The 26546-nt window shown below is 40.5% G+C and overlaps 1 protein-coding gene across 1 annotated transcript in view; it reads left to right on the top strand.

Annotated features, from left to right (window-relative positions):
• Positions 1–26546, top strand: part of LOC126473900 (WD repeat-containing protein 19) — a 301274-nt gene that overhangs the window by 121598 nt on the left and 153130 nt on the right. The window contains exon 7 of the mRNA XM_050101244.1: positions 16950–17196. Coding sequence (XP_049957201.1) covers positions 16950–17196 — 247 coding nt within the window. The remainder of the gene's footprint in view (positions 1–16949; positions 17197–26546) is intronic.

Here is a 26546-nt window from a genome sequence, read left to right as displayed (position 1 = left end):
AAGGTCCCCGAGTCCAAGTCTTGGTCGGGCACACAGTTTTAATCTGCCAGGAAGGAAGTTTCATATCAGCGCACACTCTGCTGCAGAGTGAAAATCTCATTCTGCTATGTAGACAATATCGTACTATTGTACAAAGTTGATGGTCACTAGTCCTGTTGGTGATTTTGCTTCAGCTAATTGAACTTAGTTAGTTACTTCACTGTTTTTCTGTTTGTAACAGATCTCAAGATGGCAGTGGCTGAAAGAGGTAATTGTGTTATGTACAATTTTTGTGATCAGTACGGACTGTTACAAATAAAGACCTTATCCATTGCTGCTACATAAAATAGTCAGGCTTTTCTTCTGTTAATGTGTAATATCATCATCATCATCATCATCATCATTTAAGACTGATTATTCCTTTCAGCGTTCAGTCTGGAGCATAGCCCCCTTATAAAATTCCTCCATGATCCCCTATTCAGTGCTAACATTGGTGCCTCTTCTGATGTTAAACCTATTACTTCAAAATCATTCTTAACCGAATCCAGGTACCTTCTCCTTGGTCTGCCCCGACTCCTCCTACCCTCTACTGCTGAACCCATGAGTCTCTTGGGTAACCTTGCTTCTCCCATGTGTGTAACATGACCCCACCATCTAAGCCTGTTCATCCTGACTGCTACATCTATAGAGTTCATTCCCAGTTTTTCTTTGATTTCCTCATTGTGGACACCCTCCTGCCATTGTTCCCATCTACTAGTGCCTGCAATCATCCTAGCTACTTTCATATCCGTAACCTCAACCTTGTTGATAAGGTAACCTGAATCTACCCAGCTTTCGCTCCCATACAACAAAGTTGGTCGAAAGATTGAACGGTGCACAGATAACTTAGTCTTGGTACTGACTTCCTTCTTGCAGAAGAGAGTAGATCGTAGCTGAGCGCTCACTGCATTAGCTTTGCTACACCTCGCTTCCCGTTCTTTCACTATGTTGCCATCCTGTGAGAATATGCATCCTAAGTACTTGAAACCGTCCACCTGTTCTAACTTTGTTCCTCCTATTTGGCACTCAATCCGTTTATATTTCTTTCCCACTTACATTACTTTTGTTTTGGAGATGCTAATCTTCATACCATAGGCCTTACATTTCTGATCTAGCTCTGAAATATTACTTTGCAAGCTTTCAATCGAATCTGCCATCACAACTAAGTCATCCGCATATGCAAGACTGCTTATTTTGTGTTCACATAACTTGATCTCACCCAGCCAGTCTATTGTTTTCAACATATGATCCATAAATAATATGAACAACAGTGGAGACAGTTTGCAGCCTTGTCTTACCCCTGAAACTACTCTGAACCATGAACTCAATTTACCGTCAACTCTAACTGCTGCCTGACTATCCATGTAAAGACCTTTAATTGCTTGCAAAAGTTTGCCTCCTATTCCATAATCTCGTAGAACAGACAATAACTTCCTCCTAGGAACCCGGTCATATGCCTTTTCTAGATCTATAAAGCATAGATACAGTTCCCTGTTCCACTCATAACACTTCTCCATTATTTGCCGTAAGCTAAAGATCTGGTCCTGACAACCTCTAAGAGGCCTAAACCCACACTGCTTTTCATCCAATTGGTCCTCAACTAATACTCGCACTTTCCTTTCAACAATACCTGAGAAGATTGTACCCACAACGCTGATTAAAGAGATACCTCTGTAGTTGTTACAATCTTTTCTGTTTCCATGTTTAAAGATTGGTGTGATTACTGCTTTTGTCCAGTCTGATGGAACCTGTCCCGACTCGCAGGCCATTTCAATTATCCTGTGTAGCCATTTAAGACCTGACATTCCACTGTATTTGATGAGTTCCGACTTAATTTGATCCACCCCAACTGCTTTATTGCACTGCAATCTATTGACCATTTTCTCCACTTCCTCAAATGTGATCCTATTTCCATCATCATTCTTATCCCATTCTACCTCGAAATCTGAAACATTGCTGATCGTATTTTCACCTACATTGAGCAACTCTTCAAAATATTCCCTCCATCTGCCCAAGGAATCCACAGGATTCACCAGCAGTTTTCCTGACGTGTCCAAAATACTTGTCATTTCCTTCTTACCTCCCTTTCGAAGACTGCTAATTACACTCCAGAATGGTTTTCGAGCAGCTTGACCCAAGGTCTCCAACCTGTTTCCAAAGTCTTCCCAAGATTTTTTTCTTGGATGCTGCAATTATCTGTTTGGCTTTGTTTCTTTCTTCAACATAACTTTCTCTGTCTACCTGAGTTCTAGTATGTAGCCATTTTTGATACGCCTTATTTTTCCTTTTACAGGCTGCCTTGACTGTGTCATTCCACCAAGCTGTTTGCTTCATCCTACTTTTACACACTACTGTTCCAAGACATTCTTTAGCCACTTCTAGTACTGTGTCCCTGTACCTTGTCCATTCCTTTTCCAATGACTGTAATTGACTACATTCAATTAACTGGTACCTTTTTGAGATCGCTGTTATGTACTTGTGCCTGAATTCCTTATCCTGAAGTTTCTCCACTCTTATCCTCCTACATATGAACCTGACCTCCTGCACTTTCGGCATCACAATACCAATTTCACTGCAGATTAAATAGTGATCAGTGTCATCAAAGAATCCCCTGAATACACGTGTGTCCCTCACAGCCTTCCTAAATTCCTGATCTGTTATTATATAGTCAATGACAGATCTGGTTCCCCTGCCTTCCCAAGTATACCGGTGAATGTTCTTATGTTTAAAAAAGGAGTTTGTGATTACTAAGCCCATACTGGCACAGAAATCCAAGAGTTGTTTCCCGTTCCTGTTGGCCTCCATATCCTCTCCAAATTTACCCATAACCTTTTCATACCCTTCTGTTCGATTTCCAATCCTGGCATTAAAATCACCCATGAGCAGAACACTGTACTTGTCCTTTACTCTAACAACTACATCACTGAGTGCCTCATAAAAACTATCCATCTTATCTTGATCTGCCCCTTCACACTGCGAATATACTGACACAATCCTAATTTTCTTGCTAGACACTGTCAAATCTATCCACATCAGTCGTTCGTTTACATACCTTACTGCAACTATGCTGGGTTCCATTTCTTTCCTGATGTAAAGCCCTACACCCCATTGTGCTATTCCTGCTTTGACTCCTGACAGGTAGACCTTGTATTCTCCCACTTCCTCTTCTTTCTCACCCCTTACCCGAATGTCACTAACAGCTAAAACGTCCAGCCCCATCTCACTTGCAGCCTCTGCCAGCTGTACCTTCTTCCCAGAGTAGCCCCCATTGATATTAATAGCTCCCCATCTCATTACCATTTGTTTGCCAAGTCGTATCTTAGGAGTCCCTGGTTTGTCAGTTAGAGGTGGGACTCCGTCACCTCCAAAGGTCCGAGGCATTTTGCTCTGATTGTCGCCAGCATCATATTTAAAGTATCGGGGAAGCAGGTTGCTAGCCTTACTTGCCCCGAGTCCCATTGAGGTTTACCCCTAACTGTTGAGGGACTAACCGGTGGATTTGGTAGTCTTTGCCGTATGAGCACAAAGGTGACCACGACTCAGAATATGTCCGAGATGCCCAGCCTTATTCCAAAGTAAGTGGTATCCCGACTGTCGGGACCACTTACTTGGCCACTCATACGTTGCCCGTGGTTCATGAACTAGGACATGACTACAGGAACCCACACCATGAACCATGAATGTGTAATATATTATGATAAAATTGGTGTTACATGTCTCCCAATCGAGCTAATTAAGGGTTTGATAACTTTCTCCAATCAATCTAGAAAAACCATCAACAATAAAAAAGGAAGGAGCATTGTCTAAGCGGTGTTAGGCCGCATTAGTTGCTCAACTCACACCGATAAAAATTCCTAAGAATTGAATCCTTGTGGAAGAGAAAATTAAATATTTAAATAAAAGCCCACTAAAACAGATCATAGTTAAATTAGACATTACCTGTGATTGTGCCAGTTACTGTCAACAATTTGTGACACTACACTATTACACACTAGGATTAAGTTTAATAAGAGCACACAGACAGTTTTGTCTCTACTGGTGACGTTGGTCATTGTGATGTTGAATTTATTCTTGATCAGCTTGAGGGAAACAGCAAGCAGCACACTAGTGACAAAGGAGGCCATAAAGTCTTTGCTATGACAGCAGCCATTGAATGGAATATACAGAGTTCTTAATGTAGTGCTGACATTTACTGACATTGGTGCTTAATATTGCCATTAGATTTTTGGCCATCTGGCACATAGGTTCACCTATGTTGCTTACAGTATACCATAGTTATCTTCTTTATCCAGTATACTTACTGCTTGGATTTACTAAACAATAGTTTTTTACTTTATCTGTATTTCTCAAAAGGTAATTCTGTAAAAACAACAGCAAATATATCTTGTGGTATACCATCATTGAAATTGTCGTAGCGGCCCCGTATCAGTTAGAGAGCCCACACAACAGACAAGCAAGATGGGCTGCCGACTTCCCTTCAAGAGCTCAGATTGAAACATCGCCAGTGGATGTAAACAATAACAGGCTTTCCGAATAAATACGGAACTACAAGCCAGAATACATGTGACAGTGTTCCACCAGTTGGAACTCATGTGACTCATGTAGCACTTCACCGACTTTGTATTATAAGCACACCCGAACAGTTAGACCGCCAGTGTTTACCTGCCATGAGGACAGCTCTGGCTAGTACTTTTGCCAGCTCTAGCATAGTATACACTTGCCATAGCATTCAGTAGCAAGTGGTGTCTTGTAATTGGTAGAGTAGATTTTGGTCTTTATTTTCTTTCATTGTCTTTTATTCTTATCTGGTTTTGCCACCACAAGAATTGTTTTTTTTTTTTTCCTCTTGATCTCGCATTTGAAAATTAGTGCATGCCAAGAAGGCGTTTTTTTAAAATTATAATAAAGTGTGTTCAGAGTTGACTGTCTGTTCTTTCCTGCCAATCGCAGGACACTATGTCTTGTCCTGACATAGGTGGGAGAGGGGAAAAAAAAGGATTACTGGTCAGTGTGCGCTCCCAAGCAGTACAGAGCAGAAGACAGAAGGACAATTCACAGTGAAGGCATTTGATTGTTTTCTTCTATCTGAGCCAACACTGGTACAGGCATTTACTAGAAATGCAGATGGTGAGACTCAGTAGGGAACTCATTGTGGAGACTCTTGGACAAACAGGGTTTTGTAGTAGTTGTTTATTCGAGACAGGACTAACTAATACACTGGAAGCTAGTTCTAGGGTTAGAAAAAGCGTGAATAACACTGTTACTACAGAAGCCAGTGCAGAAGTCCCAGGAGTGGATGCTAACCTCAGTAGCAAACACTAGGAGCATCTTAAGGCAACAACTTAGTTGCAAAACAAAACATACTGAATGTGACACTGTTCACTGAGGCACTCCAAGAGAGAGAACAGACTTACGTGGAGCTGGACTGAGGCTGGAGTCGACGGATGCGGATTCGGCGCCCAGATCATCTGACTGAGAACTGCCAAAATGCGGAATCTAGGGGTTTTAAAAAGTCACGAGGGGGCACTGTTTTTCCCACTTAAACCCACCTAGCCAATCCCGTAGGTCTCTTGCAGGTGCCTGCCAATCACGGTTTAGTTAGGTTCCCTCTACTGCTCCTAAGGCGGGGATGTTAATGCAGTTGCACTAACTAAGTCTGTATTTGGTATCAACATTGTTCAGCTGAAAGCTAAACGGAACTGCTCTGCCAAATAAGGCTTGCTACATTATTGCTATACGTCATTTAGTCCCGCCCCTTGGGCTCCCTGGAGTAGGGAGTGCTAGGTCAACAGCTTTTGGTGTTTTTGCTCTCTTTCTAACCCTTGTGAGCCTACTGACGTTGCTGTTCTCAGGGCTGGTATCAAGCTGGCTTTATATGCTACAAAGTGCCTGCTGGTTACAAAATTCTATGGTGGCAACCTACCACAGTGTCTAGATGAGATATGAAGTAACATGTTAATTCCTTGAAGAGGAACTAACGCCCTGGGACCACGTCTGGGGGTGTCTGCATTTTCACAAGGCTCTCCCCTTGTGGTTTACTTCATGTAACAATATCTCTCCCAGTTTCGTCTGCTCTCAGCATTGCTTCTGCTTCCGCACCTTGGAACGCCTGCCCTCCTTTCTCACAGCTTCAAGATAACACTACAGTAGCAAGGAATAATCAGTATATTACAACTACAGTTATTGGTGATGAGGATAAAACTTTCATTTTCGAATGAAATGGCCTACTCAGAGGAACTTCTTCAGTCCTTGGTGGAAACTCTACAGCAGATTCAGGCAGCGTTCACAAGGTCAGAGCTTTGCCGTCACTCCTCCGCATTGCAAGAGGTAGCTCATAGAGTTGATTCCATCGCAGGTAAATTGAACACTTTGAATGTGGCCCCGAGGTTTCCAGTTTTCGATAGGTCAACATTTACTGGCACATGGGATTCATGGTGAAAATTGAGGGTCTTTGGGCTGTTACAGGACCAGTTCCTTGACACCTGTCTGCCGATCATTCATATGTTTGAACAGTCTTACCGGCTGCAATTGCCACATCTTGATCCGGCTGTTTTTGCAGCTCGCCAGTTGCGTAGCACTGAGTGGGAGTCTCTTCGATCCATTGGTCCATCCCGAGACAGAAAGTCTTTCACCAGGTTTCCATCCTGTCCGGACTGTTTCCGGAATCACCAGCAGTCGGAGTGCCCCTACTGGCGAGCAAGGTGCATGAGTTGCAGCTGAGTGGGCCATATTGCCGTGGTGTGTCAGGCTTCGCAGAAACATCACGTAGATGCCATGCTTCCTGGGTACACACAGACTGTCACGAATTGTCACTTCAGGACCTGGAAGCCTTGCATTCCATTGACAGCCAAGTATTCTCCATCATTTCCCAGTCAGGAGCCCGTTTTCTTATTACCTTGGAGGTCGCGCATATTCCGGTGGTCTTCCAAATTGACACGGCATCATGCATTTCTATTGTGGATGGCGCCACATACCAACTCTTGGGCTCGCTGGCTTTATCCCCGTACACTCATGCCTTGTGCAGTTTCAGTAATCACCCTATATCATTCGACGGCGTTTTTTTCCACACCAACCTCTTACAACGGTTGTTCCTTCACCGCTCATTTTTTGGTGGGCAGATCCTCTGGTACTACTAACCTTCTGGGTGTGGACATTTTTGATCGTCTGGGTTTGTCAGTGCAGGATGCGGTACAGGTGGTTTTGATCCCCTCATTGAATATCCTCCTTGCCCTGTTGCTCAACAAATACGAAATGTTGTTCTCATCCTCCATATCAGCAGTTGAGCTGCTTCCCACTGCTGTCCCTCTTTTTTTTTTTTGAGGCCCACCAGTTCCCTTTGCTCTCTGAGACAGTATCCAGGTGGAACTTCGCCTCTTACAAGATGAAGGCATCCTTTCTCCCGCTGCCCACAGTTGCTGGGCGACACCTATCATGATAGTCGAGAAGCCGAATGGTGCTTTACGCATCTGTGGTGATTTTAAGGTCATGGTCAATTCTTGGTTCGTCATCGATGCATATCCTGCCCCATCGATGGATGAAATACTCACGTGTATTGCGGTCTCAAGCATTTTCACCAAAATTGATTTGTGTGATGCTTATTACCAGCTGCCATTGGACAAGGACTCTCAGCAGATCCTAGTCATCAATGCCCCGTGTGGCCTTTTCCGGGGCAACCGCCTTCCTTTTGGCATTGCCAGCAACCCTGCCATTTTCCAATGTTATTTGGAACGCCTCACAAGCCAGGTGCCTGGATAAGCTGTTTCAGGTATTTTCTGAGGCTAACCTGTGTTGCCGAAAAGGAAAGTGTGACTTTTTTTGCATGAGAGGACAGTTATCTTGGGTTCGCGATTGATGCCCGCAGCCTGCATTCGAGGTGATACAAAACCTGCCTCCTCCCTCCAGCGTGAAGCAACTACAATCAGTCCTTGGTCAAATCAAATATTATCGGTGTTGTATACTCCACGCTGCTGAGATTTTGGAGCCCCTGACGGGGATATTGCGCAAGGGTGCACGTTGGGTTTGGGACACGACATGTGAAAAGGCTTTCACATGTTCAAGTCAGCTCTCTCCCACCCTCTTTGTCTGGCCACTTACGATCCTTCCCTGCCCCTCATTGCCACCGCCGATGCATTTTACTATGGCTTGGGTGCTGTCCTCTCACAAGTGGTCGATGGTGTTGAGAGGCCGGTGGCTTTCGCATCCAAAAAATTAACTGACGCTCAACCCAAATATAGTCAAATTGAAAAGTAAGCTTTGGCGCTAGTTTTCGCTCTGACAAAACTCTATGACTTCGTGTATGGATGTCATTTCTCTCTGCAGACTGATCACAAACCTTTGGTGTCTTTGTTTCACCCAGGTGTCACAGTGCCCACCCAGACGGCGCGCCGCCTTCAGCGTAGGGCACTCTTCCTAGCTATGTTTGACTTTGATATTGCCTATCGCACTTCTGAACAGCAAGCAAATGCTAATTTTCTGTCCCGGCTGCCTGCCTGGGCAGACCGTGAGTTTGACGCCTCCCCCATAGTTTGTTTCTTTGTGGAGCCAGACGTGGATGCAGCTCTGGACGCTCTTCTGTTGGATGCCAATGTGGTCTGGCAGGCCACCACTCAGGATCAGACACTGCAAGCTCTCCACCATCAAATCCCTGCAGATTGGCTGACCAGCTGCCGTAGTCTCTGCGATGCAGAGGTCCAGCATTTTTGGGATCATTGGCACAGTCTCTTTTTTCGCAGTGACATCACCCTTTTGCATAGTGATTCAGAGTTCCCCAGGTGGTCATACTGCATGCATTGCACCGCTGTATCCTCGACCTCCTCCACGCTGGCCATTGGAGCATTGTCCTCACCATACAGTTGGATCACCGATACCTTTATTGGTGCGGTTTGGATAAAGACATTGCCTCACTCGAGTCAGCCTGCACCATGTGCCAAACGTGTGAGGCAGCACACCCACACGAGGAGTATTTTTCATGGTCAGATGTAGTTGCATCATGGGAACATCTCCATTTGGATTTCACGGGGCCGTTTCATAATTCCCAGTGGCTCAACTTCGGGCCAGGATACCTTTATGTCTCCCGCATGGTGAACATCACTTCTGCTGAGACTAGCAAAATTCGACTCTGGGTTGGAATACCCTTATGTTTTCCGCTTGATGAACACCACTTCTCCTGAGACTATCAAAATTCTCCGGTGCCTCTTAGCTGTTGAGGGACTCCCCAAAATGATCATTATGGATAATGGTCCACAGATTACTTCGACCACGTTTAAGCAATTCTCTGCTGCCAATGGAATTTCCCTTGTCCATACCGCCCCATTTCACCCTGTGTCAAACAGCTGGACAGAACGTTTTGTGCAGATGTTTAAGACCCAGCTCAATAAGCTACTGCGCCATCACCCGCTGGAGGGCGCCAAGCTTATTTTTTTGTCTACATACTGCGCCGCCCCTCCTGCCAGTGAAAGTCCAGTCTAGATACTTCACGGTCGATCATTCCGATCTCCCTTATCTGTCCTTCTTCCTGAGGCTTCTCACCCTCCCGCCCGCACTCCAGCACACTCCTTCCGCATAGGGCAGGTGGTCTGGGCGAGGATCTTCTCTCATCCATGGACACGCTGGGCACCTGCAGTCATCACCAAGCTCTACAGCTGGGCAATGATGTCTGTCTGGTGGGCTGACAGTTCAGTTGCCTGTCAGCACCTCAACCAGCTCCGCTCCCGTCTGGTGGACGACGACACCCTGGGCGAGCTGCCAGTGCCTGTCACTGGCTGCTCTGTGACAGAAGCAGCTGCCGCTGCTGTGTCACAGCCTCTGGCTCATGCCGGCCATGAACTCATGGACGTCAACCAGGATGCTCCTACTCCTATGGACGATTGTGGTGCTGTGCATTCTTTTTTGCAGGGGGAGAAATGTCGAAGCGGCCCCTTATCAGTTACAGGGCCCGCACAACAGACAAGCAAGATGGGCTGCCGACCTCCCTTCAAGAGCTCAGATCGAAACATCGCCAGTGGATGTAAACAATAACAGGCTTTCCGAATAAACATGGAACTACTAAAACCTGTGACAGTGTTCCAGCAACTGGAACTCGTGTTGCATTCCGCCAACTTGGCGGTATAAGCACGCCCGGGCAGTCAGACCGGCATTGTTTATCTATCGCTAGGACAGCTCCGGCCAGTATTTACACCAGCTGTAGCACAGTATACACTCACTGTAGCATTCAGTAGCATGTTGGTTTAAAAGGGGGAATGGGACCAAACTGCTTGGTCATTGGTCCCTAGCATGTTGTATATTGTAATTGGTAGAGTAGATTTTGGTCTTTATTTTCTTTCATTGTCTTGTATTCGTATCTGGTTTTGCCGCCACAAGAATTGTGGGGTTATCTTATTGTTCTTGCGTTTGAAAATTATTGCATGCCAAGAAAGCTCTTTTTTTTTTTTTTTTTTTTTTTTTTTTTTTTTTTTTTTTTTTTTTTTTTAATAATAATAATAAAGTTTGATCAAACTCGACTGTTGTTTCTTTCCTGCTGACCGCAGGACACTACAGAAATATTAATTTAGTCCTTACTTTATTTTCTTGATGATGATGCCTTTGGTTATTTTGGCCTTATGATCTGTCTGCACTGGTGTTGCAGTTAAACATTCTTACACCACATTTCTAATCTTTACCAGATAATATATGAAGTTCACTTTGAATTAATAACATTTAAATTGACTTGTGCAGTACACATGAATCAAATTGCATCAAGATCAACCACAGAATGACTCTCAAGACATTTCTTTTGTTTCTCACAGTGTAATTGTCTATTGTTCAGGTACAGTTTGGTGCACGAAAAACTGGCACCGACTTGTAGACTGCTGATTGTCGCCCTCCAATTGTCATCTGTGTAGACCTTTGCAGTAGCTTATTTATCTAATAATTACATGTTCATCTATTTGTTGTTGAATCTACTGATGGTGGATAACAATTTGTGCGTAATTTGCAAGCAGTGTATATTTGATACAAGTTTTAGGTGTTCCACCATGTATATATAATCTTATGAATTCGGCGCATCTCCAAAGCAGGGAGGTGATCCATGGAACTTCTATATTTGTGTCCAAGTAGGCATTTCCCCTCATGAGGTTTCTATGATTGCTGTCCTCATCCCTCGACATGTGTAAATAAAAATAACAACTCCACAAAATATCTGTACTTTTACATCTGATGCCTTATTTTCCAACTTTTTAGGTTTTAAATAACATTCATCTATGAGCACACATAAGGATGCATTTCTCTAGAAAGGAGTGAAGTGGATCACCACATATCCTGCCACTTAAACAAACAATCTCATTGTAAATACATGTACTTGCTCTACTTCCTGTTTTTTTTTTTAACCGTTAAATAGCTTTCTTGAATTAGGGATGGGCTCTTTTGATACATTTCTATAAACATTAAGAAGTTAATTACGTATGTCTTATAGGGAGAGTAATGTGATCCCCTTTTGTACATATCATTATTTTTATCTTCTACTATAGTTGAAGGAATGTGCCTTTACATTTATGAATTGTATTTCATTATCATGACAGTTAGTTGTCACTGATACTGACAGATGGCTCAGTCTTTTCTTGAACTTTTTGTTCAGTTAAATCATTTATATATTCTTGCAAGGTTGCAAAAGTGAAAGCTGTTTAATCTGAATCTTTACCTCATTTTAAAATATTTAATCTTATGCCAGTGTCTGAAATTTGTTTTAAATCTGTATACACGTCATTAAACTCTTCATTTATCTCATTTCTAACTATATAAGATTGTAATTTGCCTTTTAAATTTAGTATCATGGATTAAACCATGGAAAATCCTGAATGCAATAATGACAATATTACGTATAGGATAGATTGCTACTCACCACAAAGTGGAGATGCTGAGTTGTAGACAGCCACAACAAAAAGACTGCTAAACAAGTAAGAAGTAAGCTCTCAGCCAAATGACTTTCTTCTGAATTAGACCACACACACACATACACACACACATTCACACAAATACAACTCACACACACATAACCACTGTCTCTGGCTGTCAAGGCCAGACTCTGGCTTTTACACAAATAAGTACTGGAAGACAAGATCAAAGCTGCTATTATTGATTGATCCAGTGAACTGTGTACACATAGGGAACTCTGTAACAGCAAAAGAAGTTTGGGACAAGTTACAGAATGCATTTTAAGATGATGGCCATACGAGAAAGGTCAGATTGCTCCATGAACTCAGAACTACTCGACTCCTAGAACTTGGACGATTATGTCAACAAGATAATATCCACATTGAATTGATTAAGGAACATTGGGTTTGAGATTGCCGATGAAAGGGTAGACATGTTATTTCTAGCAGGACTGCCTGAAAAATATGCACCCATGAGTGTGATGTTAGAAAGCTCAGGCATAATGATTATGTGAGACAGTGTAAAAGTGAAAATCCTTCAGAACATGGAAAGTACATTAGTGTGCAGAATGAGATTTTCACTCTGCAGTGGAGTGTGCGCTGATATGAAACTTCCTGGTAGATTAAAATTGTGTGCCGGACCGAGTACACAAACTTGGCACAAATGGAACTGCACAAAGTGTCATGTTGAATGGACCTATTTTTTTCCGTGGTTGTTGAGTGAATTTCAGTCTTGATGCTGGCACAGGGAGTGCCGGAAGTGGATGGTTTAGTGTGCCATACTTCAGAGAAGGAAACAGCTACAGCATTTTATTCTAAGAAGAGAAAGAAGAAACCAGGCATGTGCCACAACTGCCAGAAGATGGGTCACATGACACCCCAGTGCCACTATAGGTCAATTACAAGAAAAAAAGATATGATGCAAATTGTCCAGAGAGAGAACTGCTGATTAAGGCAAGTCAGTCTCCATTTATCACTCTTTGGGACTAATGAGTAATAAAGAACCAGAATTTATATTAGGTTCAGGAGCATCAATGCATATTATTAGAGACATAACAGCTCTTTGTGATGTCAGTAATGAAATACATATCGGTTTATTCACAGTGTATGGTTCCAAGTAACGGTGTTAGCTTGCTGGGAAAGTTGATCTTAAGATAGTTGTGAATGGAGAACAAGAAAATATTACAGCACATGATGTTTACTATGTAAAAGATGTTGCAACTAACTTTTTATCTGGAAATGAAATAGTCAAGAAGGGAAACAGAGTAACCATTGATATAAATGGAGCAAAAATAGTTAACCAGTGGAGGCAAATGAAAGGGGAATTTTGAAGTTAGATTCTGCTAAAGATGTAGGTGAAATTGTAAACCATTCTGTAAACTCTACAAAAGGTATCTTATGCCATAAAAGACTTGGGCACCTAAATAGAAAGGGCAATTGATTATTAAAGGATATGGTGACAGGAATGGAAGATTGCTGTAAATGTAAAGAAATCACAGCCATGTTTATTTTTTAAGTTCTAAAGATCAAGTGAGTGATATTTTTGAGACCTTTCATAATGTGGATAGAAAAAGAAATGGGGAAGAAGATTAAAATTATCAGATCTGGTAATGGGACAGAGTATACCAGCCAAAAATTCAAGGAACATTTGAAAGAATTAGAAATTAAACACCAAACCATCATTAGATCTAGTCCAGCCCAGAATGGAGTTGCAGAGAGAACAAATAGGGGTATTATTTTTTGGAAATGAGGCTAGTACAGACCCTGAAACAGTTGGGAGGAAATGGGACCTAAGAAATATATTTATGTAGGCTTGAAAGGAGGATATAAGATGAACATCAACAAAAGTAAAACGGGGATAATGGAATGTAGTCAAATTAAGTCGGGTGATGCTGAGGGAATTAGGTTAGGTAATGAGACACTTAAAGTAGTAAAGGAGTTTTGCTATTTGGGGAGCAAAATAACTGATGATGGTCGAAGTAGAGAGGATATAAAATGTAGTCTGGCAATGGCAAGGAAAGTGTTTCTGAAGAAGAGAAATTTGTTAACATCGAGTGTAAATTTAAGTGTCAGGAAGTCGTTTCTGAAAGTATTTGTATGGAGTGTAGCCATGTATGGAAGTGAAACATGGACAATAAATAGTTTGGACAAGAAGATAATAGAAGCTTTCGAAATGTGATGCTACAGAAGAATGTTGAAGATTATGTGGGTAGATCACATAACTAATGAGGAGGTATTGAATAGGATTGGGGAGAAGAGAAGTTTGTGGCACAACTTGACTAGAAGAAGGTATCGGTTGGTAGGACATGTCCTGAGGCATCAAGGGATCACAAATTTAGCATTGGAGGGTAGCGTGGAGGGTAAAAATCGTAGAGGGAGACCAAGAGATGAATACACTAAGCAGATTCAGAAGGATGTAGGTTGCAGTAGGTACTGGGAGATGAAGGAGCTTGCACAGGATAGATTAACATGGAGAGCTGCATCAAACCAGTCTCAGGACTTCTCCATGGATTTTAATACCTACTCAGAATTTTTCTTTTGTTTCCTTCACTGCTTGCTCAATATATAGATTGAATAACATCGGGCAGAGGCTACAACCCTGTCTCACTCCTTTCCCAACCACTGCTTTCCTTTCATGCCCCCCCCCCTCCGACTCTTATAACTGCCATCTGGTTTCTATACAAATTGTAAATAGCCTTTCGCTCCCTGTATTTTACCCCTGCCGCCTTCAGAATTTGAAAGATAGTACTCCAGTCAACATTGTCAAAAGCTTTCTCTAAGTCTACAAATGCTAGAAATGTAGGTTTGCATTTCCTTCATCTATTTTGTAAGATAAGTCATAGCGTCAGTATTGCCTCACGTGTTCCAACATTTCTACAGAATCCAAACTGACCTTCCTCGAGGTCGGCTTCTAGTAGTTTTTCCATTCGTCTGTAAAGAATTCGCGTTAGTATTTTGCAGCCATGATTTATTAAACTGATCGTTCAGTAATTTTCACATCCGTCAACACCTGCTTTCTTTGGGATTGGAATTATTATATTCTTCTTGAAGTCTGAGGGAATTTCGCATGTCTCATACATCTTGCCCACCAGATGGTAAGAGTTTTGTCAGGACTGGCTCTCCCAAGGCTGTCAGTAGTTCTAATGGAATGTTGTCTACTCCCGGGGCCTTGGTTTGACTCGGGTCTTTCAGTGCTCTGTCAAACTCTTCACGCAGTATCGTATCTCCCATTTCATGTTCATCTACATCCTCTTCCATTTCCCTAATATTGTCCTCAAGTACATCGCCATTGTATAGACCCTCTATGTACTCCTTCCACCTTTCTGCTTTCCCTTCTTTGCTTAAAACTGGGTTTCCATCTGAGCTCTTGATATTCATACAAGTGGTTCTCTTTTCTCCAAAGGTCTCTCTAATTTTCCTGTAGGCAGTATCTACCTTACCCCTAGTGAGATAAGCCTCTACATCCTTGCATTTGTCCTCTAGCTATCCCTGCTTAGCCATTTTTCACTTCCTGTCAATCTCATTTTTGAGACATTTGTATTCGTTTTTGCCTGCTCCATTTACTGCATTTTTATATTTTCTCCTTTCATCAATTAAATTCAATACCTCTCCTATTACACAAGAATTTCTACTAGCCCTCATCTTTTTACCTATTTTATCCTCTGCTGCCTTCACTATTTCATCCCTCAAAGCTACCCATTCTTCTTTTACTGTATTTATTTCCCCCATTCCTGTCAATTGTTCCCTTATGCTCTCCCTGAAACTCTGTACAACCTGTGGTTCTTTCAGTTTATCCAGGTCCCATCTCCTTAAATTCCCATTGTTTTGTAGTTTCTTCAGTTTTAATCTAAAGTCCATAACTAATAGATTGTGGTCAGAGTCCACATCTGCCCCTGGAAATGTCTTGCAATTTAAAACCTAGTTCCTAAATCTCTGTCTTACCATTATATAATCTATCTGAAACCTGTCAGTATCTGCAGGCTTCTTCCATGTATACAACCTTGTTTTATGATTCTTGAACCAAGTGTTAGCTATGATTAAGTTGTGCTCTGTGCAAAATTCTACCAGGAGGCTTCCTCTTTCATTTCTTACCCCCAATCCATATTCACCTACTACTTTTCCTTCTCTCCCTTTTCCTACTGCCGAATTCCAGTCACCCATGACTATTAAATTTTCATCTCCCTTCACTACCTGAATAATTTCTTTTATCTCATCATAACATTTCTTCAATTTCTTTGTCATCTGTAGAGCTAGTTGGCATATAAACTTTTACTACTGTGGTACTCGTGGACTTCGTATATATCTTGGCCACAATAATGCATTCACTATGCTGTTTGTCGTAGCTTACCTGCATTCCTATTTTCCTATTCATTATTATACTTTAACTATATTTAATTTAAAACCAAAAATGAGATAGAGATTCAGTTGAGTTAACGAGTAACTTCAGCTAGTCTGTAACTCAGATCATTGTACAGCAATTTGTCATTCGGGCCATTGAAGAGTCCGGAATCATCTTCCCAGTTTTCTCCACCCTTCTTTGACAATCGCTAACAGAGTAGACACAACTATTTTATGTGTTTCCTTTTTCATAAAGAAACTGCATGATTTGCATGCCAGATGCAGCCGAGAATGCAGCTGGAGAGCACTGAAGTCACAAATTCCAATGAGGAGCATATTTAATGAAATATAGCAAGTCATTTCAAAGTGTGCAGCAACCATGACAAACACCACATCTAGAATGCTACATGACAAGAAACACATCCTGTGCGAGGACCAGTTTAGAAACTCTTAGGACATTACTGAACAAATGTGAAAATATTTAGTTTTCAGTGTTTGAACTGAAACTTTGGTTAAATATCTTCATCCAACAATTCACACAGTGAACACATACAATAAGGAATATAATGTAATTGTATATATAAAAAATTGTTGATGAACCATAAGATGTTACTGTTTTAAATATTTTATTTATTTGTGTTGTGTTAAATACATATATGTCTCCTAACATTGAACTGCTTTTGTCAGAGTGAAAGTTCACGATGTGAGCAACCTTCAGGAAACAAGTGCTGTACTCACACTAGAGGATGAGGTTGGGGCCCAACACCTCGCGTGGAGTGAGGATGGGCAGCTACTCGCTGTTGCTGCAAAAGGTGGAAATGTATTTGTTTTCCTCAGCCGGCTACCCCAGTTGTCTGCGACCAATGCATGTCGTGTTGCAGTTCTTACTTCCCTCACAGAACTCACTGTCTTTTCTTGTGATGCAGAAGGCAAGGTAAAATATCTTAACTGTTTCATAGTTTTGCAAACTAACACTTTCTATATGCTCTGTCATTGGCAAGCAAATGTAAATAGAAAATTATAAATTTTAAGTAGCCAAATGTTCTGATACATCATGTGTTGCTAAAGGAGGAAATCCATCATTACTCAATCTAAGAGTGGAAAAAGCTTGTATTCTAATTGGCTTGAAAATCATAGATAAAATGTGTCAAAACTGTTACTGAATGATATATTTTTTCCACTTGCTTCTCTTTTAAAGGTGCATGCCCAGGGCTTATCTTTGGGTTTTGAGGTCCTTCCTTTTGTCATGTTGCCAATGAATAGATATCTTACATCCTGGATTTTCCATTGTTTGATTTAGAATACGGAATTAAAATATGCCTAACATAACTGTAGCTGACATAATATGTGGCACATGAACTCACTGTGACACACTTGTCCCACACTTCGTTAATACCTGTGACTACCTGTAAATACCACAAGCAGCCCAATTAACAGAGGCATCTTCTATTTGGCAATTGGGTCATGATGTCATTGTTAGAGCATCAGACATACTGTAAATCATGACAGTATGCTTTTTAATTCATTTGATAATTCATGTATCATTAATTTGGGCTGAAGTTCAGTTTCATATGTGCTTAAGTGCATTAGAAAAAAGAATGGAATCAATCACAGAGCATCAGTCCTGTGTGCAAGATAATCATGCTTGTAATACATTGATTAAACTGGGATGAGGTGGGGATAAAAAATTACCAAAGTGAAAATTCAGTGAAATCTTACAATCGTGCTTATCATACAAAGAGATTGTATCTGGGGAATATGAATCTAGGCACTTAGAGACTTCTGAAAATAAGTTAACCATGTTGTCCCACACTAAGATACTTGTGCAACAAGAGTGGCTCATCGTCAGAAGAGTACATGTTCCGGACTTCCTGCAGACTCAGTTTTGCTGTCGTACAGATAACAGGTGTGTCACAGGGTGTGATTGAAATGATATGGCAGCTTAGAAATATACGCTAAAGTTGAAGAACGTGGGACGGTATGATTCTTGCTAGCAAAATGTCTAAATTGTACACAGAGTCACCATGAAATTTGGTGGTACACGGACCAAATCCGAGCTCGCATCTAGCCGTAGTGAAATTGTGCCACCAGTTTGACCAAGGTCACACAGACATAGATGATGCTGATCTGAAAGTTCAGATCTTACATCATGTGATTTCCATCTTTTTGGCAAGCTGAAAGAACATTGAGTGGATCTGTGACCAAGGAGTGGATTTCTGTTGTCAGTGGATTGAATGATTGCTGGAAAGTTTGGTCCATTCTTCACAAAGGCTTGGTGACTATGTTTGAAAATAGTGCCATGTATCTGTGTCACATTTAAGTATAGTGCAATTTTCCTTAACAGTTACTTGGCATGCCACAGTAATATGTAACTTGCTTCTCGAAGTCTCTTCATGTAAAAAGTAATACAAGTTTTTTTTAGTATCGGTGCTGTTATTTATTCATATTAGTTAAAATGTGGTCTTGTGTGGGAAACTAGGTCCTGAATCTAGTGCTTTCACCTTGTGCCGCAATTGAAATAATTCTGTTATGAAGTAAATGGTATCTAAAAAGTTTCCAAAACCAAATAGATCAGTGCTTATCTATCAGGTTTGATGCGATTATCTCTTGGGAAATATCCCCCTCAAACCTTTTTCTTTCACTGCGAATAAAAGGTGCATCTGGTGGCAGATATATAAACGGTGACAGTGTCAGCCGAAATTTTGGAAAGATAGAGGAAATTTTAGGCAGTTATGTGTAAGCCATATTGTTGCATCAGAACCAACAATTAATATGTGAACATTTAGATTAGAGAACCAAAGAAATTTTGTTTTGGGGCTGTGAGTCAGATATCAAAGTCATGTTCTTGCTATTGATGTTTGACTGTGGAGAGTGATGAATTATGAATATAAAATTAGGATCACATTATAGTGAAAGCAGGGACGGTAAATAGTACAAGGAAAATAGCATGTCAACATCGAGAGCCACTGATGAGGAGAAGCAAACATACACTGATGAGCTAAACCATCATGACAATGTGTGGTCCACCTTTGGAATGGAATACAGGTGTGATCCTGCATAGCATGGATTCAACAACTCCTTTGTACATTTTCAGAGGTAAATGGCAACAGATGTCTTTGCACAGGTCATGCATTCCCATAAATTACAGGTCAGTGTTTCATCCCAAGGAGGCCCAGGTGATTGTCCCCCTAAACATTATACTGCCCCCACTGGTCTGCCATGCAGGTTTCAAACAGTGGTTCACCTGTATATGACCATCAGTCTAGTGTAACAAGAAACATGATTATTATGACCAGGAAATACTTTTGCATTGATCCTTTGTCCAATCTTATGAGAACATGTTTGGGTCAATTACTGTGGAGCCTCATTTTCAACAATGTGCTCATAATAGTATGCTTCAAAACACTGATGCCTGCACCAACATTGTACTGTGTCATCAGATCCACCACAAATCTCTGCCTATTCTGCTTTGCAGAGCAGGCAAGCCTCCAACCTCTGTCTTCATTACATGATGAGGCATGGACATGCAGCACCTTGTTGTATTCTTGTGGTTTCACAGTCCTTCAACCACTTTCTGTAGAGGCTCACAATAGTAGCATTCAAGCAGCTTACCAGCTTCACTGTTTCTGAGATATGTTTCCCAAAGTGCCAGGCCATAACAACCTGTCCTTTGTCAGATTCTCTTAGGTCAATGAATTTCCCCCTTTACAGCCTATATTGTTATCAGAATGATTCTCCAATCATTTGTGCTGTGCTTATATACTTTGCTTACTGTGTCATGTGCCTGTAAGACTACTGGATGGCCTTCAATCTCATGGTGGTACCAAATTTTAACTGAGTATCTAGATTTTGTAGTCATGTGAGCCACATGAGAAAGCCTCACAGACCAAGTGTAGTGCATTTGGTTGTTTTTATCATTAAAATTTAATTTCAGTTCTACATGTATGTGTTCTGGTTCATTTTTTAAATCAGTTTGAAGCCCTTCTAAATCTACTGTCTCCTTTGCTGTACACTTTATTTTTCTTGGTTGAAGATTTAGAGTTATCTTTCCCTCATTCTAGTAATATTTATCTCACCTTGAGATAGTGTTTCCTATCATTCTACTTCACCCAGGAAAGAAGACGTTAAACTAGGTTTATGTCATCAATTAATAGGTTTTCTATAACTTTTTATTGAGTTTTCCATCATTATTGATTTATTTCTTTTTTTGTAATGCTATTTACTCTGTGGTATCTACTTCTGTTAAGGGACTACAGTGGAACCCCACTTTCCAAGGAGCTTCAAAAATATGGTGTAAAATGTGGAAAATTACATTTTAAGCTGTAAAAGTTATGTATAGGACACCCCCTTGCATTTTTGCACTTTATGTATGATATATGTACATAACAGGCATGAAAACAGTAGTCAGTCATGTGTTTATTATCTAATAGAGATTTATTATCTAATAAAAACTACTGAAGTAACTGTAATTGATAACTTTCTGGGGAGTAGTAACGTCTGACTCAATTTCATATGTCATAATTCAGGTTTTTGAAAGCCTGCAACTGTTATCCATTTGTTAAGTAATGAAATACTCCTCTACTTAAATATTTTTTCATGCTTAGCATGACACATTTCGAGAATTTTTTTCTCGTTGTAAAGTCAGATATGTACATAAGTATTTTGTGTGGTGTTTGAATATTTGTTATTCTGTGTCTCTTGCACTGTAGTTGTCTTTTTGAGGTTATCAGGTACTGTGCCTCCTCAGTTACGTAGAAAACCACACACATGCAAACTATCACTCACATTGTTTTTTGTGTAACATCACAAAATATACATACGTAAATACTGCACTTGACCACGAGAATAAATTCTCGAAACATGTTTTGCTCAACATGAAAAAAAAAAAAATGTAACCGGCACTTTGAAATGGTTGTGGTTGGTCATGATATTTCATTTGAACAAACCTAGTTATCCCATCAGCCACCATGCCAAGTAGAGCTTGGCAGTGGCAGGAGGTACGGCACGAGTTGTTCCAACTTTTACATGTTTACTGGTTCAGATCTGCTGAGTAGAATGCCCTGGTGTCTAGAGACTTAACTACTGGACAGCCAACATCATGCCAGTGTCATTTGATCTCCATGAACATTTTTTTGTAACGCGCAAATTGCAGGAAAATTATAAGTATGTTGACACAAAATCAGGTGCAAATCAACATCATGGGCATAGGAAATTTGACAGGAACAATAAAAAAATGTTGTAAATGGTGGGGAAACATTAATTCCAGGAACATAAAAGCGGGGTTATACTGTATTTGACTTCTGAGATATTTTGTAGCTATTACTGGGTTTGGCAGTCTCAGCTTTGGAATTTTATTGATTTGCTACATTTTTCTTCTTCTTCCCTTGCCTTTTTCCATTTTCTGCTACGAGACACCATCACTCCCCACCACTCAGAACAGAATCTGTGTACCCTGTCTTTGTGTTTCTAGAGTAAGTCTACGGTCAAGTGTGAGAACGTTTTCTAAACATTTGTGTATTGTGCATTAGAGGTGGAATGTGGGTGCCAGCCCAATATTTACTAGTTGAGTGTGGGGAAAGCAACTAAAATCTACATCCAGGCTGGCCATCTCACCAGCCCTTGTCATTAATCTGTGAGGCAGATTCAGTCCACAGCAGGCTCATCTCCCTGAATCCAAGAAGCAGCACTTCGTGCACTCAGCTATCCAGGCAGATCTGATCTGCTACTTTATGTTATCCTTACACTGCATTACCTTTTGAATATCATTAAATATATTTAATATATCTTTGGTCTCTTCAATGTTTCTCCCAGTAATTGTAAGGATGGTATTTTCAACATGGGTGTCATAATTATAGGTCATGTGGGCGCAGATTTCTGTAGATATCAACAGTAATTGTTATCCTGGAGATAAAAGCATGTGCTGTAGCATATATCCACAATAATAATTGCCTTTAGTTAAAAACTAAAGGATAATATCAGTATTATTATATGCTTATCGACAAATTGTGTTACCTGCAGTCAGTAAATAAGAGTGTACGAACCGGCATTGCATTTCTGTTGTAATGTTAGCTGAAAACTTGAAGTCTGTGGGCCCAGGTAAAGTTTAAGTGTGTTTCTGCATTTACCTTCTGGCTATGACCAGTTTAGCTGCACCCAACGGATCTGCACCTAGTGATATGTGTTGCCATGACATTATCTTTCGTGCAGTCTGTGAAGCAGGTTCTGGCTGACAGCTGTGGCCACAGGCTACCTAACTGGTACTAGTTGCCAAGTTTCTGCTGCCTTCACTTAACACTTTGTAATGACTGACTGACCATGCAATGTATGCATCAGTGCAAACATTTGTGTGAATGCTTTAATGAAATGCACACCATGGACAGAATTCCATGTAAGGTGAAACTAGATGATTTCACATTATTGCAAGAAGTCCAGTTAAAATCATCACTCAGGGAGAAATTTGCTTATGTGATTCATGACATAAGAAAAACATATAAATAAGGAAAACAAAGAAATAGGGGCTCATTTTGCATGTAAAAACCTGTATTCATACATTGGACCCAAAACTGGGACTTCAGATTTGTTAAAATATGCGTGAGGCTGGGCAAAGTAGTATAATCACTTTTTAAATACTAAGAGAGACGTAAACGTTTCTTGAAGTCCCACCAAATTTGAAGGTTGGTGCAACAAAAACTCTTGTGTTGTCAGCAAAGACATTTTATCTCTCAAAATTGCATGTGGAAACGGATTTCTCGAGATATTCAATTCCTTATTGATTGTGCACTGATTGACAAGCAATTTTTATCTTATCCAACCACTATTTTGAGAAATTTAAATGACAGCGCTGCTCACCTGTATGGAGCTGTTTCTAGAGGGGCGAGGAATGTTTTCAATTATTTAGGAGAGGCAGTAACAGTCAATTATGTTCATATCATAAATGAACTACGTGGGAGGTGACACATTATATTAATTGTGAAGAAGGAAAATGTGTTGTGCACCAGAGATTTTGAGAGAGAGGTTTAAAAAACTTGAGGAAATATTGAACATGAACTGATAAAAATATTATGGTCATTCGATTTATTCAGAACTGTGCTAAACATCATGTTTGTTGCCAACAGAGGTCAACAGATTGTAGCAGCACTTCGTCAATATAAGAAACACTCTTGTTCAGCACACAGCCTCAATACTGTGTTGGAGCACATGACTCCAGGAGATATCAGAGATGAGAATAGTGATGTATGACGATTAATGAATTTTTGTCCAGCTGTCACAACTTTTTTTAAAGGATCTTGCCTTCAGAACTGGCTGCAGAAGTTGTTAAAAGGAGATGTGGACATATTGTGGTACAGCAAACTAGATATGAAAGACCTTACAAAGTTTCATAAACAATACCACTTCCGTACTGTGCAATTCAGAATCAACTATGATGGCGGCCGTGCGGTTATGCCCCTCAGTGTGATGCTTACGTCACTGATGCTGCCTCCATCTGGTTCAGATTTGTAATGAATATTGTCACAGTTAGGCTAATCTCAGTTGTGCTCTCCTGACTATAATGCTCTTTTTGCCATGTGAGTCTTCCATGCATAATGCCAGGATCTTTTACAAAGGAATGATACAAGACTACAGTCCTGCCCCAATAAAGTCCCACAACTGACATTAGCTGTGATCTTAACTAACAGGTTATCATCAATCATTGCTTGACCACAAAAAAGAAATGCAGCAGCAGGAGCAAATGCAGCAAGTGACTTACCGTGTCCAACAGCATCTGTGTTGTTGCACAGAATAAGCTTTGCTAAGTGAACTACATTCATCTATACCTTTGATGTTGTCACACTCCAAATCAAACTTTAGTTCACTGTTATAAAATTCCATAACCTACATGCAAATAACTTCATACACACTGGTTGCATTTTGAGCAAACCGTGAAGCTTATTTATGAGATATGGGCTAGTGATTCTGATGCACATCCATCCTGTGTGACCCAGAGCTCCAGTAGCATAACTCTGGTGTTCCTGTCACCCTTCCCTCTCTCTGTGCCTCTGTAATGTCAGCCACCATCTTTTCCATGAAATTGAATGTGCTAAAGTTTAACTTGTCCTTGTTGACTCCCCAGTACTCGAATTACAAAATTGTGACTTTATATAATTTTTGTCACCGCTTCCTGCTTTATGCTAATTGTTTCTGACAGAATTATGTTTTCTTTGACAGAGGGCACTGGTAGGACCAGTCTACCTTTCCCGGTGTGGAAAGGTATCTGCCCATGGATACTTCGTTTTAGTTTTGTCCATCTCTTCTGGAGCTGTGTTCCTCCGCCTCCTTGTTTGTGCAAGTCACTGCACTCTCACGCTAGCACCTGCCTCTGCTCACTCTGCAAGCATTTGACACTGCTAATAATGCAATCTGTACGGGCTCACTTCAAACACAATATAAAATTGAATGGTGGTTTGCCCCTCTTAATTAAACCCTCTATAAATTCTGTTTCATTGCTCATTCAACAATGACATTTGCTTCTACAATAATTGATTACTCTTATTTATGGATGTTACAGATTAAAAGTAGCAAGAGTGTGGAATTTGTGCTTATCACATTCCCATGTTTCATGTTGACAAAGAGATGCTGGAAGGTGTAATAAGCTTTCTGATACCATTTAAAAATGTCTCCCTCCAGATATTTGTAGTATTTTTAGTATTCTCAACAACAACATTTAGCTTAAAATTAACATTTGTGAAATTTTATGAAACTTAATAGTGATGGTATGGTAAGTGCCTACCTATACTTTTAACACACATGACAGTAATATTAATCTAGAACTAGCTGTTCCAGCTTGTGACAGTCTTGCTCTCTCTGATCAGTCAAATGGGCCATTACAGCAGAGGCACCCGTCTCTCCCCCATCATGACAAAAAGATGAGAAATGCAAAGTTAAATTACAGGAGTCAACACACTTTGTTACACACCTTCCCAGCCATTGCTTCTTAGGCATTCACATCTCTTTCTGTTGCCACCATAATTTATCATTGGTGATATCAATTTTACCATGTCCTGGTGTGTATCTCCTATCCAATTATATGTTACTTCCCTGCTTAATCACTTGAATCACCTTTGTTGTTCTATCTCTGTGCCTTCCTTAGATTTTAGGGTCTTGATGATTATCAGCCACATAATGCAGTGTGTGTGTGTGTGTGTGTGTGTGTGTGTGTAATAAATATTACAATTAATTTTCCCTGTGCAGTAAGAAGTGACAGAGAGCAGTTTCAGTGGATTGGATACTATTCAGCTAGAAGATCAACTCAGTTGCCTCCAAGTCTTTGTGGTGTGTACATCACACCTGGTGGGAAAGTGTGTTCATTGCTTGCATTAAGAGTCAAGATGCAGCAAACAATCGAATGACATTGTACTGTCTAATTTTGTGCTGAACTGAACAAGTGTGCTATGTAAGCATATTCGAACACTGCTTTCCCCCAAAACTTACCAAGGTTAGAGCAAAGTCTACAAAGAAGCCATGGATTACTCGAGGAATAGGGGTATCTTGTAAAACAAAAAGAAAACTGTATGTGTCAATCCGCAACATTTCCAATGTTGATGCTATAGCACATTATAAGAAATACTGCAAAATATTGAAGACTGTAATACGGATGTCCAAGCAAATATATTACAAGGAAAAGATAGTCATATCAGATAACAAAATAAAGACAGTATGGGATATAGTGAAGGAGGAGACCGGTAGAACCAGACATGAAGAGGGACAAATAGCATTAAGAGTAAATGGTACATTGGTGACAGATGTGTGTAGTGCTGCAGAACTTTTTAACAAACATTTTATAACTGTTACTGAAAAGATGGGGTTGTCAGGTTCGGTAGATGCTGCTATGGAATACCTCAGACCAGACATTTCAAGTAACTTCCATAATATGAATTTGACCCTCACTACCCTGACAGAAATAATGTCCATCATAAAATCTTTAAAATCAAAAACATCTAGTGGGTATGATGAAATATCAACAAAGTTAATTAAAGAATGTGATTCTGAGCTAAATAACATATTAATCTATCTGTGTAACCAGTCGTTTATCAATGGAATATTTCCTGAATGGCTGAAATATGCGGAAGTTAAGCCACTATTTAAGAAGGGAGATAAAGAAATAGCATCAAATTTCCATCCAATTTCACTGTTGCCAGCATTCTCTAAAATTTTCGAAAAAGTAATGTGCAGTCGGCTTTATAACCATCTTATCTCAAATAACATACTGTCAAAGTCGCAATTCGGATTTCTAAAAGGTTCTGATAT

Source organism: Schistocerca serialis, chromosome 4 (genome assembly GCF_023864345.2).
Source record: "Schistocerca serialis cubense isolate TAMUIC-IGC-003099 chromosome 4, iqSchSeri2.2, whole genome shotgun sequence".
Taxonomy (NCBI): domain Eukaryota; kingdom Metazoa; phylum Arthropoda; class Insecta; order Orthoptera; family Acrididae; genus Schistocerca; species Schistocerca serialis.
The sequence above is the reverse complement of the archived record's forward strand: the minus strand, read 5'-3'. Positions and strand labels throughout refer to the sequence as shown.